This window comes from Zonotrichia albicollis, chromosome 3, assembly GCF_047830755.1.
Source record: "Zonotrichia albicollis isolate bZonAlb1 chromosome 3, bZonAlb1.hap1, whole genome shotgun sequence".
Classification (NCBI taxonomy): Eukaryota; Metazoa; Chordata; class Aves; order Passeriformes; family Passerellidae; genus Zonotrichia; species Zonotrichia albicollis.
The window spans coordinates 60,693,387-60,714,975 of record NC_133821.1 but is presented as its reverse complement, the minus strand read 5'-3'; the positions used below and the strand labels follow the sequence as shown (position 1 = coordinate 60,714,975).

At 37.4% G+C, this 21,589-nt stretch overlaps 1 protein-coding gene across 3 annotated transcripts in view; it reads right to left on the bottom strand.

Moving 5' to 3' along the window:
- The window catches only part of PDE7B (phosphodiesterase 7B), a 169,276-nt gene extending 148,010 nt beyond the window's left edge, over nt 1–21,266 (bottom strand). Inside the window, exons 1-2 of one of the 3 annotated variants that reach the window (XM_005489191.4) lie at nt 21,069–21,266; nt 20,740–20,854 (exon numbers count right to left, since the gene is read on the bottom strand). In XM_005489191.4, the coding sequence (XP_005489248.1) occupies nt 20,740–20,760 (21 nt within the window). In that variant the 5' untranslated portion in view covers nt 20,761–20,854; nt 21,069–21,266. The remainder of the gene's footprint in view (nt 1–20,739; nt 20,855–21,068) is intronic. The other 2 variants (XM_005489192.4, XM_074537608.1) reach the window with 2 other exon arrangements.
- Nucleotides 21,267–21,589: the final 323 nt, after the last annotated feature.

The following is a 21,589-nucleotide window of genomic DNA, read 5'->3' as shown; positions in this document are numbered from 1 at the left end:
TCCTTTATCCACTTAAAAAAACCTAATACTCTACAAAGCATTGAAAAGGAAAGAACCCCAGCTGTCAATTTGCTTCAGTTAAAACAAAAAATCCCCACACTCTCTTCTGAGTCTGTATTTGAGAAAAAAAGTGCAACTTCACAACCTGCTGACTTTCTCCCGCTGAACCTCAGCCTCGTTTATCAGGTCAGTGACAGGGCTGAGGATTAACTATCATCTGGTTCCTGCTGCTCTCATGTAGTTCCTGGGTTATGCCTCCTAATTAAGGGACAGATTGCTGCTTTGCTTCATAAAGATGCAAATATGTGCCAATAGGGATTTCAATATGAGAAACATCAGCTTTACAAATGGCTCAAACATATTTTTTAAAGTGGGTTATGAATTTCTATTCGTTACTTTCTCAGGGCCCAAGTATGAACTCAATGGGAATTGTGCTTTAACATATAAATGCCAAAATAATACAAGTAATTAGGAACTCTAAATTCCAGGCATTAAAAATAGCCTGGGAAAATCAGACAAGAGTAGGCTCAGATTTGGGGAAAAGGATTATTTTTTATCTGTGCAGATTATGCCTCTAGAACTTTAGATGGATTCAGCTTTGATTCATATTTTATAAATGTATACTACTGATGGAACCCTTGAACCTAACCTATCTCAGGAAGCAACAAGCCAGGTTATGCAGGTAAAAATTGAATGCTTACATACTTGCATAGTTACTAAATGGAAGAGGAAATAGGAGAACAACAATTTCACCATAAAAACCAGGAAGACAAAGGAATTTTGCCTGCCTAGTGAACAAAATATGAAGGTAAAAGGACTGAACAATAAATTTTAATTTTAAATATAGGAGAATGCTTTCATAAAGTGCAAAAAGAGGATAAATTATTAAATTAATAACTACTATAAACACCAAGGAGATGGAGGCATGGGCAGCTAACATGTACTGATTGCCTTGTATGAGTATTTGTCATACAGAAAGAGAATCCACAGTACTTGCTCACATTTAAAATGTCTAGGGTAACAGAAATAATATAAGGGTATCAGACCTGTAGCCCTTAAGTAGTTAGTAAACTATAAACTGTGTATAAAACATCCACATGCTCAAAGAACTGTGAAGCACACAGAAACAAAGGTACAAGAGGCTGAAATAATTAATTTTGACACAATGTGAGACCATGACCACCTATCAGACAAAGTTCTTGCTCCTGTTTAAGGCTGATCACAGCTTAGTTGGTCACAGGATATCCTCAGTTGGAAGGGACCCATGAGGATCATCAAAGGCCAGCTCCAAGATGTGTAACTGTACAAACTACAAGTCACATTAATGCAAAAACTTCAGACGCTGTCAAGTACTCAAGACATTGCAACAGAGATCTTTTCTACTGCCCTTCAGCAAGGCTTATTTTAAACCGTGATAGTGAAACACGAGCAATGGAAGAATGAACAACAAAGCTCGTAAGATCTTATGGGCCCAAACAGTAGGTAAAAGGCTCATTTGTTTATGCATGGACACTTCTTTTTACATGGAAATACAAAAATGCTCCATGGCTACCATCACTGTTAATGCAGTCCCATGTGGCAAATGAAGTGGGTGTGCCTTGCATAAAATGCTATTACTGGGTTGTGCAAATATGATAAAGAACAATATTTACATGCCATTTACAAATTACAGCTATTAGGAAGAAGCAATATAAACACTTAGGAGGCACATTTTTCCTGCCAGGAACCTATAAGAAATGCGCAGACAAGAGAATTGATTCAAAGTTTACTGCAGTCAGAGACTTCCCATGCATTTTATTGGGCTTTGGAACTGCACTTAAATCACAAATAGCTTTGTAGATGAGAATAAGAACATTATACTAAAGAAACAAGATAATAAATAATGAACTAAAAATTATTAAACTGGAAACTACAAAATGCATTTACTTGTTATGGAATGATTTTGTCTCTTTTGCAGCATTACTCTCCTTCTCTCTTTGGCAAACAAAGGAGACACTGTTGCACTATATATTTATCACACACAGATTTCTCCATGTCAATAACTGATCAGGAGTCAAATAAGAGTGTACAAATGTATTATAATTAAAAATTCTTCAATATGACAAACACAGTTATGGAAGGACCACAAATATGATATGTAGGACTTAAAAGCTTTTTACAGCTCTAGTATTAAAAGTCTGGCTCATTAACAACTAGTAAGCCTCTTACTGTTATTGTCAAACATGACATCAAGTATTCACTGAATTCACTTTTCTCAACCTAACTTAACTCCAGGCCTGCTGCTACTGAGTTATTACAACTAATATTTGCAGAAGAAAAACAAAGAAAAGCAAATTCTGTCATATATATGTGTGAACAGCCTTGATCAAAAAACACATATAGAACATTATGAGTTTGTCAAACAAAATCTTCACAAAAGTAGCATCCAACTAATATGCTGATTGTTTCAGAAAACCCTATTTACACAGAACCTTGTACAAACAACGCAGCCTTTTGATTTATTACTTATTCTCTAACTAGAAAATGCAGTTGCACTTGGAAGGTTCAAGCAGTCTACTGCTAAAAACACACTGTAAAAAGTGGGATAGGAAATGTAAGCAAGCTATGTAACATTTTAACAAAATCTCAATTGATGCTGATAATTACATCATCCGATTTCGATGTATGAGGTTGCAATGTATGCCCATGTGAAATTAAAATTTCAGCAAATTCTGCATACAGACAGTACAAATTGAAACACATTCAATTCCACTGTATTGAATGCAACTTTGGTTGCTAGGCAGGAAGAACCATGTTTACACATTCCAATTGGCTGCGTCCTCCAACAGCATTAGAAACAAAAGATACCCCTGAAATTCAACACCAAAACCAAGATAATTATTGCAAGCAGGTGGCAGAGAATTGGCAAATGCAATTTATCCACATCTTGCAATGAAGTTTAAGAAGTAAGCTAAGAAGTCAGTCCACCCCCTAGGTGCATGATTTCTTTCAGAGGTTTCAGATAGGTATATTTCTAGTGTATTGCTGCCAAAATGACTAATGACCACAGTGCTGAAAGCCACCACCTGAAAAATTCCACAGGCCTATTTGTTCTGCATTCAGATCCTCAATTTCTTAGTTGGTAAGAAGTTTCTTGGCTGACTAGTTACACTGAAGTTAAAGAGGTTCCTAACAATGGGAATAAGCACAGTGTAGCAATCAGCTTTAGAAAGAGACTGTTTTAAAAGACAAAAAATTCTTACTTGAGAAAAGAACAAATCCAACATAGTTACATTGAGATAATAGATAAAGAGCCCCACATTAATAGAGTGAAAAATAATTTTGTTGAAAGATTCTATGCCATTTCTTGATCAAGATGAACCACATGGATGATTGTATTAATCAAACAGGCAGACTGGGACATGTCAGGATATTTAATAAGTTCTGCAGAGTTTTGGTTCCTACTGTTGTGCTAGTTCCTCATGGTTATTGTGATATTCTGGCTCTGCTGTAGTTCACAAGAGATTTATTACAGAGCTCATTACATTCACTTGATACACTTTAATTAAAATATTAATTAAAGATAACTCTAGCAAGGGACCTGGGATATATTGTGTGAGATCAGATTCACAGAATTACATGTTGCTTCTCATCTTCAAATGCAGACTCTGAAGCAGGGCTGCCACACAGAAGCAGGCTTCCTACTTTATCTGCTGATGATAGGGACAACGTACTGGGTTTTTCAAGGTCGTTCTTAAACAGAGAACTGTTTGGGATTTATGCTTTACTTGTAGTAAATTTCCATTTGTTTTGATTGAGAGTCCCAGAAATTTTCAGGGTTGTAAATATCTGAATTATAAATTATGATTCATTAATAGCTATAAAAACCTTTGCGGTAGTAGGCTTTTAGAGCAGAGAACATGCAGCTGATGCTTTTACATAACCCTGTCCCTCTAATACAAGCTATTAATCAGTGGGATCAGAAATATTTTCCCTTCTGAATAAATCTAGCAAACACAGGCAGCAGATATGCGCAAAAAAATTAGAAGTTGTAAAGGTAAATTATGAGCAAATTACAATGTGGCTTCCCTGTGGATTTCAGAGTCTTTGGAAGAGACACAAGTACCAATGCCTGGGCATGTACACACACATACATACACATAAACAAAATCAGGCCTTCAAATTACCTGTAGTAGCAATTATTTGGAACATCATAAGAAATGGGACTCTTATTCATCTTCTGAAAGCATAAATACAGATTGAAAGCATATGTTATATTTGAAACATTTACTATCGTGTTCCTTTTGAACTCTTAAGAGTATACTAATGGATGTGCCAGAAAAATATCAAAGCATAGATGACCTAGAATGCCCAGTGGCAAAAGGGTACGTTATTGAATGTGAATTAATGGATAAAATGTTCTGAAAGATAATTTGATCTGATTAATAAAAGCAGGAACAGACAAAATCCAGAATATCCTCAAAATATTCTGAAAGATAATGGAAACATAAATCATCTGCATTGTTTTGATAAAGAAGCAAAGGTACTAATTTCAACACTTACTTGAAATAATTTGTTGGCTTGGACCTCCCTGCTACAGAAAACTTGCTAATTAGAGGGGTGTTCCTTTTGTCTTCTCCCCAAATGATGTTACTGGCATTTACTCTTATAAAACTGCTTCTGTTCTGAAGTAAATATAAAGGATAACATTTACATCACTGAATTTTTTTTTATATCTGAAAAGGTTCCATGCTTCATTAGACCATTTTAACATAAAAAATTAGATACCAGTTTATGCAACAATTTAGCCATGCAAGTATCAAATCTTAATTTTATATGCTTATATTGCTTCTTGTCTTTCATTTGCTACACTTGGCTTTTGTTGCCCATTAAATGATCGGATCAGTGCCTTTCTCTCTGTGTCACCTTGATCACACAAAGCTGGAGCAATGGAGATGGCAGAGGGACACAGGACAGCTGCAATGCAAGTAAATACATAGGGACCAAAAACATGGGAAAAGTAAAAACCAGTATTCCCTTATTTTCACTCAGGTCTGTCTTTGGCTTCGCATTTGAAAGGAAAGCTAGACTTTGCTATGATACTGTGAAATAATTCAGAAATCTTTGACAAAATTTGGTGTCAAAAAAAGAAAAATCTGCTTTGTCACAATAGAAAAATTCACTGGTCTAAAAAAGCATTGATCTGTTACTGCATTTCACATATTGAAATAGGAATAGAGTCACCTTAGCTGTCAAATGGTTCTGTATGTCAGAATTAAGCAGTCCAGTGTTTAATCAGATAACAAATTCCTAGGAATGGGCAATATGGTTTTATTCACATAAACATAGAAAATATCTATTTACGTCGTGATACTGTACATCTTTGTGCTGGTGGTTGAAAACTTCTTCCTGATCCTGTGGAATACAAATTCATACCTTCAAATATGGATATTCTACCCTTATCTTTTCCAAACATCACACATTGTTACAGTTCCCTTCCCACTCCTTTCTGGTAGCAAGCATGCCTTCAGATATTAGTTACTTGGCATTAATACTCTCTTCTGCTAGCTTTCAAGTCCATCCTTCACTTAAAACAAGACTATATTTTAAAAAACCCAAAAGTTTGTTCACAATAAGAAAAGCTTCCACACCTTGAAAATAATAAATCAAATGAAGCAAGAAAACACTCTCTGCAGAATCTGAATAGCTTAGAAGAGCTTTGCAATAGATGGCTCCTGTGGATTGGTCTTTTAACACACTGTCACATGGTCATTTGACACTTGTATTTCAATTAAGAGAGTGCTCCTAAATAGCTACAGAAATGCTGATTTGACATGGCTATAAGGCATACAGGAAACCAGAGGTAGCAAGATGTTATGTTATTACTGCATCTGATTCTTTGTAAGTTGTTTATACTCTGCTCTTGAAAATCAGCACTTTGGACCTCCTACATGTTGTACTAGAAAAAGATAATATGGATCAGTAATTTTTTCTTTTGTTGTATTGAACCTATGCCTAGTGGTTTTTGTTTTCACAAGACTTATTCTCAATTCATTCATGTAAAAATTCCTATTTGCATTTTAAATTATCTTCTGCTGTAAGAAACAAATCCATTTATAAAGATTTAATAAGGGGATCTGGAGGTAAGTAGGTCTGGAAGGCTAGCCTAGTTAATCATAACATTGACCTGAATAAACATACCTTTTAAATTATGGTATTTTTATATTGCTATAAATCTTCCTACAGATAGCTTCATACAATTTTTAGAAAACCTTATATTTTAGGAGAAAAATAATTTCAAAGTGTTATCATTAAATGAAGGAGCATATAACTTTTTTTCCTTATTAAAAAAAAGAAAATTAGGATTGTGGCCTGTGATTTTCTACATGTAAGTATTAAGGATCAATATTGAAGGATCAAGTATGAGTCAAATCCTAGTGAGTTTGATCTAAGACCAATCACCAGTACAGTCTGAGTTTATAGGCCACTTCAGTTTTTCCTGTGTTCACCCCTGCCATTTAATTTATTTATTCCTTTCTCCATCCTTATTTTAGTGAATGCTAATCTCTGACCTTACTCAGCAAACAACGTTCTTCACCTGACCACTCCAACTCACTAGTACAGGACCTGTCATATCAGGAAAAACCCAAAAAACCTCTCAATAACACTAGGCAGACACAGCCTGCAGAAGACAGCTAAACTGGTCTGTAGGCTAAACTTCCATCAGGCAGAACAACAACTGGAAATTCACAATGAAACAGAACTGTGGAAACTGAGCTGCCACTTCATTGCAGCAACATGTATATGTGTGTATACTTAATCTGTGCATTTTTTGCTTCTTGACAGGATATTTCTGATTATGATAAAAAAGTTTTGCAGTGCAAAGAAAGCTGCTGCTCATCTGCCTTTGGAACATACAGTGAAAATAACTTCCAGGCAGAAATCAGACTCTTGGAATATTAAAACAGCAAAGTCCAGGAGAAGTCTAAGAGTACAACTATGCAAATCTTTTTAAGCATTGGTTTGTTTCAGAATAGTTAAATTATTTCCTAGCATTTAAATTATTCTGTATCAAACTGCATCTTTTATTAGGACTTCCTACATCACGGAGTGGTATTACAAGAAAAATGCACAGGTAATATTCCAACGTGGCTGGTATGAGCGGAGCTACAAGGAAAGGGAAAATAAAGAATTAGACAGACCACAATGCCTAAAGGCCTCGTACATTGTTTGTTGTCAAACACTAATAGTCTAGTTTGATGTTTCTCAGAGTGATGTAAAACACGTGGTAACCTTTGCCCATTCCTTACTCTGGAATTCCCATGTACCAAATGCCACTGAGGCAGAGCAGCTTCCCTGGGATGGCTGCCAGCACTCTGAGTACAGCTTGCTGAAAATAAACCCTGTGCCAAGAAGATGCAAAGGGTAATCACTTAAAGGGAAAGATGCCAGAGGATTAAGCAAAAAACAACTACAGCAGAGAGAGAGGAATATATGTCTTTAAAGTAAGAAACAAACTACAATTTCAGAACAACTACTACAGTTCCTAGGGCTTATTTCATCAGTTACAATAATTTCAGGTGCCTGTAGGCAAGTTTATTTTAAATTTGTACTGATTTCTTCAGAATGATTAGGAATTTGGAATCTAGACAAAGGCATAGCCTGATTTGCTGATGTGCTAGCAACAAGAAGATGTCTGCCAAATTCATAATTCTGCCAAATTCATTTATTTATGCACAAATACTTGTTTGGAGATATGGCAAAGGCTTTGTAACCCCAGAAACTGTTAGATATTTGTCTCTTCAAAGTAAAATGCAGTAGAGATTAGCTGTCAGAATATTAACACAGAACTTACTTAAAACATGTAAACCAGCAAGGCCTGGTTGATAAAACAGGAGTGCAGGATTCTTCTTCTTATTAGACTGAGATATATCTAAGTTGAATCCTAAAATTGGAAACAATACTAATTTCTTTATGTAACATAGCCCTCTTCCATACATGGAAGATTGCCATGAAGCCAAACATGGATAAAAAGACAATTTTTATGTATAAAAAACAATTTTATTTATGTCCTCCAAAACTGTACCATGCAGTTTTTCAGGATACTCTGACAGCTTAAGTATGCAGTCACAGACATGATTTTTCACCTTATGAGTTTGTGTTAGACCCTAATCTCTTTTTCATGTCTGTATTTAATAACAATTAATCGGTGAAATCTTTAATACTGATATAAATTATAGAAGGATATAGAAACTCTTCAAATACATAGATATATTTTGCCAATTTTCCAAAGCAACAATTGCCTAAATATCGTACAGACTTTCTAAAAATGATTTAGTAATAGAGAAATCAATTGTTGGTACTGTTGGTACTGGTGCAGTGGTATTGTCAAGACCTGCAGAGACATTGGCGCTTCCTCAGTATTTAAACACTCCTAGATGCAAAGCTATTCACATAATTAAATACATTGTTAAATATCTAAAACATTTAAAGTATTTAAAATCACAGTTCTTCATATGAAAAAAAAAAAAAAGAATGAGCATATTCTTGCTCTTGTGAAACACATTATTTGCAGGTAATGTCACAATGACTTTTATTTCACATATCAAATAAAATTGCCACAACAAATTCTCAAAGACTGTGTGAATGGTCCAGATAGTTGCATGCAATGGGAAGTTACAGGGTGAACCACTGAGGTTAAAAAACATTCTGGAGAAAAAAAATCGTGATTCTCATTGTTTCTTTTTCTTAAAGGGCAAATCTTTACCTTTCCAACAATCTTTCTAGGTTTTGTTCTGTTTTGTCCTTCATTCTCAAGGGTGAATACTTTCCAGTAATCTATAAACTAGGACTGTGGTATCTGTTCCATTTCATTTGTAGTCTCAATTACTCTCTTTTAAACATGTGATGATTTCTTTGAAAAATAGGGAGAAATATTTGTTGTATTTGCAAAGGGAAGTGTTGAGGAATATGATAATCCTCAGTTTCTTAACAGGTCATTTTGAAATTTCACAGAAATGTCTCATATAAAATCTTTATCCTGAGGCTGGAGACAGCCTTTATGTCACCACAGACATGCAGCCCACCACTATAAAGAAATCTGTGTAAAGCTGGACCCAAGCCCTACGTACAGCTGAAGTTTAACAGATTAAATTTTTTTTAGAACAATTTGTGTAAAACTACTGGGGGGTCAAAAGATCAAGACTTGATGGAAACAAGGAGAAACAGGGCTGATATGGACTTGATATCAGCAATTTTAGAGTCAGCATGAGGTAGAGAAAGGTGCGTCATTACAGATGTTAAAGATAGCAAGATACAGTGCAATTTCCCCCCCATCATTCTCTTTATCCACCCTTTCCCATTTCTTCCCCCTCCACTCTTTCCTCCCTGTCTGCCCCACCCTGCCTGCACAGGGAAGCAGAGCTGGCGCTTTTGGGTCAGAGACGAGAAATTCTCTGTGGGAGATTCTGCTGGCAGTCTGAGCTGAGCCCAGTGATGCTGAGCAAAGCTGCACTCTTAGCAGAGCTATGGGATCGTGGCAGGGCCATGGGATCACTCCATTTGGGATTCTCTGCTCTGGGGGTGCCTATAGGAATCAAAGCTCCAGGGTATGTGAGGTTTCCACTCCCCAGCTGGAACAAGTCTGTGCTCTGGGTTCAGAGGGAGATGGGCACAGTTTGTACTCAGGGTGCATATGGTAGGTGAACTAAACACCCCATTTTTATTTTTTTAAATAGTGAAAATCAAATAGATACATGATTTCATTCTACCCTCATTTCAAGAATTCCCAATCCCTACTACACAGAGCAATTTGCCATAACAAATTATTTTATGAAATGGCAAGTTTCCATAGTAGAAAACTCTGTCAACATTAACTGCTTAAACAAATGTTTGATTGTTCTGCAGTCAAATAACTGGATTCACAAAGAACAGAAAGCATAAGTATTGTAGTTAAACACTAAATGATTTCTAAGTTAATAAAAAAACTTTCTGAGTTTGAAAATATGAAATGACAAAAGCTTGAATCTCCAACTTTTACAAGATTTATGCACAGAGAGGGAAGCCATTTCCAGAAAGCAACCTTTAATAGATCTGCATCTCTACCTGTGGGGAATACATGCGTCTTATTTAAATGACTATTACTGATCTGATTTACATTTTACATACAATATTTTCATACTCTGCTGCTGCTGCAACACACTTTGCAACGTAGAGCAAGAGCCTTAAATAATCTCTTAGCTCAATACAATTTTTTCCTAGGCTAGCATTTCATTTGGTATGAGTCTGAACATGATATCATATTCCTATTTGGGATACAGAGTCTCTGAGACCATATCTGCTTGCCTTTCTCCCTTTCACTCTCTTATCACTCACAATCAGAAATGCTTCTGACATCTCCTGATAGATGAGGCCATACCTTCTTCTGAAGCCTGCCTGCAGCACAGTGCATCCACTGCCTGTAACTCTGCTCACAGATCAGAAGGACAGTGCACTTCCAATGGTTCACAGAGGAAAAAAGATTATTTTTCCTTTGATATTTCAATTTTTAAAAATCAGTTAGATAAAAGACTCTTTATCCCTAAATGTAGTAAGATAATTTTTAGAAGTAGTAAGCAGTTGCTGTGAATGTAATATAAAATATGGACAGGAGGGTCGCAATTTTCAAAATGAGCTCCCAAAACATTTTAAAGAGGGTAAGCTTGAAAGTTCTGAATCTGGCCCTTAAAAGACTCCTAATTAAAGTCAAAGTGTTGGGGTGAACAAGTCAATTTAAAACTCTTTCTATGCCTCTATTTGTAAAACTAATAATGGTAAAGGCTCTCTTAAGAAACCCAATTTTTGCTTCATTCATCAGTGTGTTCAGAAACATCCTCTGTCTATATGAGGGTTTTCATTGATACAGCTTTTTATATAGACTCTGAGAAGAGTGAATGCCATTGCATGCATGAAACATGAAAAATGCCTTATAATTTTTAATATCACAATTTAGGCTGACACAATTTCATATATGCCTGGGCTAAAACTAAGGCCATTTCCTTCACATAACTGACTTGCCAATGCACACCAGAGCAGATTGCCCAGAGAGATTGTGGAGTCTCCCACACCAGACATATTCAAGAACTGTTTGGATGCAATCCTGCAACATGCGCTCTAGGATGAGAGCTCCCTGCTTGAGTCAGGAGGCTGGACCAGACAACCCACTGGGGTCCCTCCGAACCTGACCCATTCCATGATTCCATGAGCTCCTCTTCCAGCTGCAAGGAGCTACAGGAACTGCCTGAGGTTCACGGGAAAGATGCAGAGGGACATTAATCGGTAAACAACCTCTGTGCTCAGCAAGCACTTGATTCTGAAAAGCAGTGAGGACAATTTAAGGGACCAAAATTATAGCACCCCTGGTGACTTAGTAGAAACATCTGGTGGTGGGCTGACTCTCCATAAAAGCTTTTCTGTTCTGCTTGTCACTGAAATCTGCAGAATCCTATATCTCAGAAACACCCTATCATTCTCTACATTGCATTTTATTTGTTGCCAGCACAAAAAAATATGAAATAAATATGTGTCAAATATCAAGGTAAAACATGTTGAATCTCATGTCCCAAGAAGAACCACTACAGCAACTCTATTGACAGTGTTATTCATATTTGAGGTTTTAATGTAAATTAGCTAAACCAATTTTTTTCTCTCTGCTGCACTCAAGTGGCACTTCTCTGCAGAACTCACTTGTATCACAGTTTGGATCCATGTTTGCTACAGAGACTGACTTCCTATTGTTACTTTATAAATTAATTAATGTCTTTGCTTGCAATGTGGACAAGAACTCCCTGGTTCAAAGGCAATAGATTTGCTTGTGTGGAACTTAATAAAGTGTAAAACCGTTTAGGTAATGAAGGAGTTGTTAACATCAGATTGTGACTAATTTTCTGTCTGCTACTAGGAGTAAGAGCATTATTTCCCATGCCAGAACCTATAAATCAGGGTGGTGAAAATATCATTTTAGGACAAGTGTTCTCAGGAGAAAATAAGGGTTGCAGATTCACAAAGGAGAAATGCCCTTTAATATAGTATTTTAGAAAATGTCTCTAGAAATGGATGAATTAGTTCAGAGGCTTCTGAAATTCTCGTAAAGTCAGAGCTGAAGAAGTTCAACTGTTGAAGTATTGTCAACAGGTGACAAAGTGTGACTCGAAAGCACTGAGACTTCTCTGCTAATTATTTTCTATATCATAAACATCAGGACCTTTTCAGACATTTTAGAAATTGGTTTGCTTGTTGGCAAACTAATTTTCATCAGCTATCATAAAAATAGCAATGCCAAGTACAAATTGAAATTGAATGATTTCAGCTTTATTTTTATGTGAAATGTGAAATAGTTTTCACTAATACTTAGAAACAGCAGAAGTCAGCTCCAGCTGGTTCACATTAGTAGTAAACATGATTAAAATTTTTAAAAATTATTATCCAAGTGGTGCTCTAAAACCATGAATACCAATTTAACAATTCTAAGGTAGTGAGACCAAGCTGTAGGGGTGTATTAGGTGGTCCAGGTAACTGTGACGTTGTCCCCAAAGATGCATTCTGATCAGCTGACACATTAAAGCATTATAATTATCCCTTTGTCCTATTATGGGATTTTAAACAATGAAACAATGTTTGCTATGGTGTTTAAGTAAAAAAATAAAAACCCAAGCTGAATTCCACACTCCTTTGCTCTGGTAGAGAAGGCCAGAAGGGCTGAATTTGGGGAGGGATGAGAATAATAATAATATACCTGTAGTGCATATGAAAATCTCTTTTTAAAGCAAATGTGTTTCACAGTTTAAAAAAATAGTGCACTCTACATACAGATTTTCATGCAAAAATAATCTATTCATTATAGGGATCCTATAAATAAAGTATGGGGTTGATGATTTTTCCCCCACTTACTCTGAATATAAGAAGCAGAAGTAGAACTAAGTCTGTTGGTAGGAGAGTGAGAAGAGGATTGCTGAAACATTTGGAAATTAAATGTTTCAGGGATCTCTGAGCTTTCAATTCAGGTGCTATAAAATAAAAACAAAGCAGACACTTCAAAATGGTCTCTGGATGGTCACCAGAACATCACAGAATCATCTGTGAAGTTGGAAGAGACCTTGTCAATCATGTAGTCCAACCATCCATCACTGACCTCTGCCCACGAGCAGGCATCCAAACCAAACAATGCCCCTGTAGCCCTCAGTCCTCACAAGCAAGATGGACATGCTGCAGTAGTGGTGAGATGGCTTTTCCTCCTCTGTAAAATACATCTGAGCTTTCTTTTTAAAAACAACTTTTCATTGGTACAAAAGTTGTTCAGAAGGAGGTGCTCATTTGAAGAAAACACCCATCAGAAAATTTTCTTGGGTTCAGGACAGAACTCCTGGAGCTGCAGGTAAATGTCTGCCTCAAACCACCTTAATTAATGTGCCCCTTCAGCAGTGTAGAAGCTCAAGTTCCACACTGGGGCTAAAGCTGGGGCAGTGCAATGTGGGTTGCCTCTATGAGGCCCCATGAAGACCCAGCTCAACCCTCAGGGGACACTACAGTGGTAATCCACCTCAGGAAAGCTTGACAGAAACAGAGAAGGAACTGGAATCTTTTCTTCCACACCTTCTCAAAAGCACTAACAGGCTACTGGCCACTTCTGTCTGTCTGAGGTAGAAAGGGAAAACCTTTCCCAGGCAACCTCTAATGCACAGCAATTTTTCAGATCCAGCCATTTCATTTAGAGACTAAAGTGAATTTTAGCTTTTTAGAAAGCCTGGCCATTTCTATCAGCTTTGATGATGATATATAGGATGAACCTCATTCGATGTTCTCATGTTGCACTGGTGTTTGTTACCATACTATTACAGAGGTTATACTTTGGTAGTGAATAGGATTGCTATAGTTATAGTTTCATGGTTCAAGGAGACAGCATGTTACAATCCTATTGCATGAAAATTTTCTTGTGATACAGCACAGTGCATGTTGGTTCCTAAACAAAATTACTGTTTTCCTCTTATTCCTCAGCTTTTAAAACTATTACTTACATAGCTGTGTTCTCAAAACAGATCATGGTCTGTTCTGAATATGAGCAACATCAGCCCCTTCTGTATTACAAATATATAAAGTTTTGCAGATGCTAGAGCATAAGCTAAAAATTAAATGTAGGGATCTAATTTCAAATAAAATCTGGTAAACATTTATTTTATGTGAGAAAGGGAAAGAAAGGGAGGTTAGAGTGTCATGGGAGAAAAAGAATGCATCACAGCTTCTGTGGAACCAGAAAGGCAGCCCTGTGGTACCACACTGCTGAGGAAGTTGTGGAAAACTGGTATGAAACAGGTATGATGCAAGGTAAATGAGCCTAAAATTTGATCTAACCACTGAAGAGAAGGAATGCATTTCAGTCCTGAAAGCTCAGTGTGTCTGATCTTTCACAGGTATAAATGGATGGAGTCCTATTAAACTTGGTGGAATCATGACATTTTACATGCACTCACAGCACTCCAATTAGAGTCTTGTTTTTATCTTTTAGTTGTTTTACTTTTCAAAGCAGTCCTAGTAAAACAAACCAACTGTGCACTGGAGGAATTTGCTTGTTGAAGAAATACATTCCAATTGTATCTTTCTAGCTGATATAGTTTGCTCAAGAAAATTATTTTTTTTAATGAGAGAATTTTATTTAGTATTGTAAGAGCATTTTCAAGTGTTTTTTAATAAGTGTTCTCAGATCTGCTGAAGCAGAAAGCAACTTGCTGTCCTTCCAAGCCCTAAACATGGAAAGTTCCTCTCTTTCCTTCACTAATCTTTGCAAGTTCTTCTTTATTAATAAGGACTAATTATTATTTTTCTGGCTTTCCTATGGTCTTCTAAGGACCATATTGATTAAATGGAGATACACTGCCTAATTACATTTATGATGGCCATTCTGATGCTACTTGAACATTGTTATTAATAGATACTCAGATGTTATGGCAGTGTGTAAAACAAAAATGACTCTGCATAAGTCATACAGAGCCAAGTCACATTTCAACATTTGAAACAGAAAGAGCTCTAGAAAATACCCTGTTTCAACATGGTTTTCAGTTCACACAAGGCCAGAAGTGTTCTTTCCCCATGAATCTGTTTGCATCTCTCTGGGTGTCCATGCGAGGTCTTCTCCCCCATCCCAGCAGCCTGGTATGCACCAAGCCCTCGTTCTGTCTAAACTTCTCAGAGGTTCAAAGCCAAATGGTAAGTTAAGGAAAAGGCAAAACCAAATATCAGGTGTTGCCCATCTTTAGTGTACTTCAGCGAGCAGCTGCACACATGTTCCTCCACAGAAATACGAAGCAGATTCTGTCCTCTGGGGCTGTGCAAGCAGAGGTCCCTGTTGTTACTCTACACCTGGATCACTGTACATAAAGGGGAAAATAGCTGCACCCTGTGGATGACAGCTGAATTTTTGAGAAAGTACTGAGGCGTTTCATGTCAATACGTGTTTGTTTGCACAGCAACCACATGGGGATCCACACCTCTTTTACCAAGGGATGAATCCTTGCACATTTGATGGTAACTCAACTCCTCATATTAAAACAAGCCCCAGAACCTAGCCAGTCTTTACATGCCCTCTAGGCAATGTGTTAGGTTGTGCAGAGGGAAAGAGAAGGAATAAGAACGTGAGCATACATTTCCTTTCTTGCAGAAGTAATAAAAGGGCAGCTGCCAACGGGAGCAGAACTGATCACACAGTAGATCAATACCATCCTCTGGGAATTTTCTAGTTAAGTTGATGTTTCTTAATTTCATTTATACAGTTGTATATTTCTCTACGACATTCCCGAGTTGCTGCATATTCAGTCAAAACGTGCCTCCCTCCTGCTTTATTCTTTGAAAGATAATGATCATCCTTCCCAAAACACTTTTCCGACATACAGAGGAGTTAGCATCATAAACTCTGCCATGAACAACCATGCAGAAAATTCTGTACAGGTCCTGACAGCAGCTGCCCCACAAATGTGTTTTTATGCCACTGCAACAATTAGCTAAACTTAATTTGACAGGAGATTCTCTGCTCTTCTTTTCAAAACCTTACACTGCCAGAATTAACACACACCGTAGTGAGATATTATTTGGTGAGTTTTCTCATACCAGAAATTTTTGTGGGTAACTAATACAAACCTACCAGCCACAGAAAAAAAATGCCTCTGCAACTGTTTCCTTCAAAATATTTTTTTCTACTTTTTAAAAAATAACTTTCTCAAAGAGTAGTAAATCTTGCTGCTTGTGTCTGAGGGCAATTCTTCTTTAGCTAAAATGTAGCAAATTTGTCTGTGTGCGACTGGAAGAATCCTAACTGTTCATGTCCCCCTATTAAGAGGAAGAGATCATCAGCTATGTTTATCCATCCAGGCAACCTGGGTGTCTTATTTGGCTGGACAGCAAGCTGGCAGAAGAATATCATATGCCACCACAAGACTATGTGACTTAAATAAGTAGCTGAACTGAATTCTTATCCATCCTCACTCATAGCTCCTACTGGGAGAAAGAACAAAATGAAAAAATACAACTCAATAGTACCCTTTCATTAGTTTAGTTTCTCTCATTTGACACTGTTTAACACTTAAATGATAGGCCTGGACTTTCCACTTTTCAAAGAACAGAACAAGGGCCAAATGTATATCAAAATTACTGCATCAAAGGACTGATGACATCACACCACTCAATGTGTGCAAAGGAAATGTTTAATTCACTCAACTGCTGGTTTTTGAGAATTGTCTCTGCCACGAACTTTTCACTCACAGTTTTGTCACTGAAGCCTGGCCTCTGGAAATACACTGTTCTATCTGATCTGCCTCTGATTTGTTAATTTTATACTTTAAAACTGGAGGCTTTAAAACAGCCATCATTACCCCAGACCTGAGGACTGTGAACCCCTGCAATACATCTTCTGAATCCCACAGTCTATTACAGGATAACAGAAATGACAGGGTTCAGAGCTTCAAACATTGCTTTCTAATGCAATTTTTTTGGGATGGCACTGTAGTAAGAATAATAGTAAAAATTAAATTTAACAGTTCTCCACAGTTTCCAGGATGATACAGAATTCTTTTTGCAGAAAAATCTTCACAGAAGTTGTCTTTGCATTTTCAAATTCTATGAATTATTTAAACACATTGTCTTAAATATAACAATTGCATTCTATATCTCTAGTATTTATACAAAGCTAATACTTCAGATCTGAAAAACCACCACTACTGTCAGAAGGCATGTTATTTGGTTTCCACTCATTTACTGTGAAGCACAAAATATTTCTATCAATCCTTATCTGATTGCTTATGTGGTACCTGGCACTTTGATCCATCTTCTCAGAATTATTCATCTTTAAGTGCCAAAATTGATGCACCCTGTGGTAGCCAGGGAAAGAAAAAACATCAGAACTCCTGAACTACTTTTGTACACTTAGGCTTTATCTGTGTCTCACTGTCATCAGGGTATAAACTCTAAAGAATATCAATTCCACACCCTGAAGCTTGTGACTGAAAAGTACAAATTCCACACTAGAGGTAAAGCCAAATGCTTCACTGGAAGTGTAAGATCTGATGCCCCTGCAAGAGTAAGCCAGCTTGCTGGCTGAAGAACAAGAACGATGAATTTCATACTTCCGACATCTTCTACCCAATATGGATGTGAGAGGAGGAATACTGAACCATCATTTGATTACAAAAGACTTAATTTTGTTCTGGGAGCTAGCAGGACCGCAGCTGTCCCTTTCACTTTCACCCTGTGACAAGCACATGGAATGCTGTAATAATTTCAAGCATGAAAATGGAGTAACAATGTGATGATGAACAACACTGAGTAGCTAAGAATTCCTGTTTACATGGGATATCTTCCTGGCTGCACCACATGGCTTGTTTTCTGTTAGCCCAGAAACCAGAACCAATCTCATCAAGAGGATGTATCTACCTCAATATGAGGAGAAATTAAGTCTCAAATATTTTTTATTATTAAATAGAGATGTGTCAGGTTTTACTCTGTTGACACTAATGGCTTGGTTAATAGCCGGCATTTTTGCTTCATGCAGCTCCTATAATGAAACGACCAGTACAAGAGCAGTTTTTTGCCTGAGATTGCAAAATTACAAGAAAACCATATATGTGTCATAGAATACCAATTTTCAGACCATTTCTCTTTAAAATATGCTTTAGCTATTGGTAGAAGAACCACATGATGAGTCAAAAGGAATCACATATGATCAAATGTCTCAAACATACATCATACTTGCAATGAAGACCCTGGAAAATCAGTCTGCTACCATGACTTACTTAGAAGTCTGGTAAGAGCAAGCAGACGGCTCATTTGCTTATTTTCAGAAGGGAAAATGACATAAACAGGGAGAAAAGGACATGAACAGGAGCAGCTGTTATAATGATATATTTATATACTATTTTACACAATTAAACATTTTACAATTTTAAAAAGTGATCTGTACTATATTGGATTAGGCTCAGCAGACTGTGCCTTGGTCTGTTGGAATCACTGGAACTTCACTGGTGAAAACTCCTGTCCACTCTACGGCAATTAAGTCAGAAGAAGTAGCCATTCATAGCCCATGAAACTTCTGCAATACACAATTTTTTGGAAACATTGTGAGTGCAAATGTCAGTAAGTGTTTTGTCCACTGCAGAGAGGCCAGCCTTAAATTGTATTTTTTCTAGATGCTGAATTAAGATTGTTCAGAGGAAACACTGCAGATAAACTTTTCTTACAAAACCAGCAAAACTCATTGCCTCAGCTGAAGTCCACTTACCAGATTTTCTATTAGTACCACCACTAGCAGCTGCTACGGAACACAGATGCACCAACATGTAGATACAAAGCTTAAACCAAAGCTTCCCTAAAAACTGTTTATCAAAATAAGTGCATAATTTAATTCTCAGAAATTATTGTAAACAAATATCTTACAGATTGTCCTTTGGAAACTTGAAGATATTCATGGTGACAGGGTTTTTCCCTACAGAACAGGTTATAGTCTCTATAGACTGAGACACACTCGGTGAAATTTACAAATTAATCACCTAACCAACACTGTTAGCCTTTCTGAACTTGAGCCTAGAGAAGTATTGCTTTAGTTTTTGAAAACAGCTGGCAGTTCACATAGTAAGAATTTGGGGAGGGCTGAGGAAGAGAGAATGACACAGAGATTATAGAATAACAGTTCACCCAACTAAGCTTGACTTCAGGTTTTTGGATATGAGAAAAGATCTTCCTGCATCTTCAAAGAGATGGGGCACTACAGAGCTTATCTGTGACAAATCTCTTTGTTTCTGCAGTCATCAGTGAAGATACTGCAAAGGAAATGGAGGAGCTGCAGTTATGCATTTGCAATACACAAAGTCCTTGTTTTCCCACTAGGCACTGCAGAATAGCAATTGTCCATTCACAGCACATAGCACATCCTCTGCATTTCAGAGCTAATATTTTTGCAGTCCTTAAGCTAGCATGCTTCAGCCTGGTGTAGTTAATGTTTTTAACCCTATGGGGTACACTGCAGGAGAAAGGTGTGCTCATGTTCTGTCCCTTGTTAAAGGCATTGGTTTTTTAGGTATAATTTTTAAAGTTAAACTGAAATATTTTCAAATTGCCAAGGATTTATATCTACAGCAACATTTCAAACAGAGCTATGAAAAGTCTCTTTCCACAAATCAGAAAAATATGAAGATTGCTGGATATTGAACATACCTGTATATTAATCCAATTAACAACAGAAATCTCCTGTCTTGGCTGGAGTTATTTTCAAGACCGCTTGTACACACAGACACACAGACACAGACACAGACACACACACACACAAGCTCTGACACGTGGCTCTTCCTCTTGTAATTTAGAATCACACTCTTGAAAACAATGTTAGTTTGATGGCAGCAGTTGCTTTCATTTACTGCAGCACACACTGCCCACTGTGATGCTGCAATACTCATTCATGGCAGATCAGTGGCTCAAATATGAATTGAAGCTATATGCTATCACAGAGATGCCAGGTTACATCACTTCAACTCCTGAGCAAATTCCCGCTTTTCTCTGCTTAGGTAGCAAAAGCTGTATGAAAACTGGTGTTAATATAAGAAAAGCAACTCTCTCCCTTCCCAGTGGGGATCTGTTTCTTAGTCAAAGCTCAGGCTGCTTCTTAATTTTGAACTTTTGAACCCAAACCAAGTAAAGTAATCTAAGCATGTATTAAAAAAAAAAAAAAAGGAAAAACAGTACATGTACTCCTAAAAACGAAGCTGATATTTTTTTCTGCTTGACCTGTTTATTTCCAACTCTTCCTCCTTCTGCTCTAACTCTCAGAAAAACTCACAGCCCCCTCAGGATAGGAACAAGTTTCTGTTTTCTTCTTCCTTCATCTAAGCCAGACAAGTCCCAGGTCTCCTCTCCTGCCACAGAGCAATAGGAAAACATACAGAAAGAAATCAACCACACTTTCCCCAGCAGGGTCAGAAAGGACTTCTACAAGAGATTCCTTTTGCAATCTTCTGTAACCATCAAATGGTTAAATCAACGTAAGTCAAAATTTTCATCTAGTTTGAATAAAGAGAAAAAGGGACGAAATTCAAAAAACGGTTGCTGTAGTAACAATCACCAGAAAAAATCTTTTCCACTAAATAATACTATTATCTCCCTCTTCCCCTCACAATTTTAGTTCCCCTTCAAAAAAAAAAAAAAAAAAAAAAATAACAACCATGCTGCTTCTTTTAGATTTGCCGTACATACCTCAACCATTAAACAAGACATTTAACCATAGTGGCAGCTCTGTGACCTCTGAATGCCGTGAAATCTCTGAGCGGTGCAGCTTGTTCATGAAGACTTGTACTGCAGAATCCAGCAACTGCATCCAGGATTGGGAATAGAAATAAGTAACTAAAATAATAGGAACTAAAAAAAAAAAAAAAAAAAAGGAAAAAAAAGAAAAAAATAGGATTTTTTTTTAAGAGGGGGGAATTAAAAGGAAAAGTAAGAAAAAGGAAAATAAAGAAAAAGGAAAAGAAAGCAAAAGGAAAAGAAGACCTCCCCAAGTCCCCCAACCCAGGCAGTGAAACCACCTTAAGAGGCCCGGCGGCTCGGGCGGAGAGCGCACGGAGTGCCAGGGCAGGGCTGCGGCTGCTGTAGTCTGGCCGCCCGTGTCAGGCCGGCCGGGAGGCGCTGCCAGCGCCGGGCGCGGAGCGCAGAGCGCAGAGCGCGGCCCAATCCCCGCCCCGCTGCTGCCAGCGCCGCCGAGAAGCCTTTTCTGTTTGTGTTTCCTCGTTTCGGGAGTGACGTCAAAGGGTTTAGTTTTTCCTCTGCATGTGCTATTAATTTTAAAGGACTGCTATGGGAGGAATGTGGCAGTGATTGAGGCAGGCTACCCTAGGCAAAAGAAGCCGGAGTCATGATTTATCTGTCCTGGGTTCAGCTCAGAAAGATTTTATATCCAGAGGTACTAGAAAGATCCAAAATATCCTCACGACATGGGGAAAGGCTATAAATATGATTACTTATGTTGAAGTATTCTTAAATATACACAAGATGTTTTCCAGGGCGAGCTGGGTAATCTCTATGGGTCGTGGTGCAAAATCAGACCTGA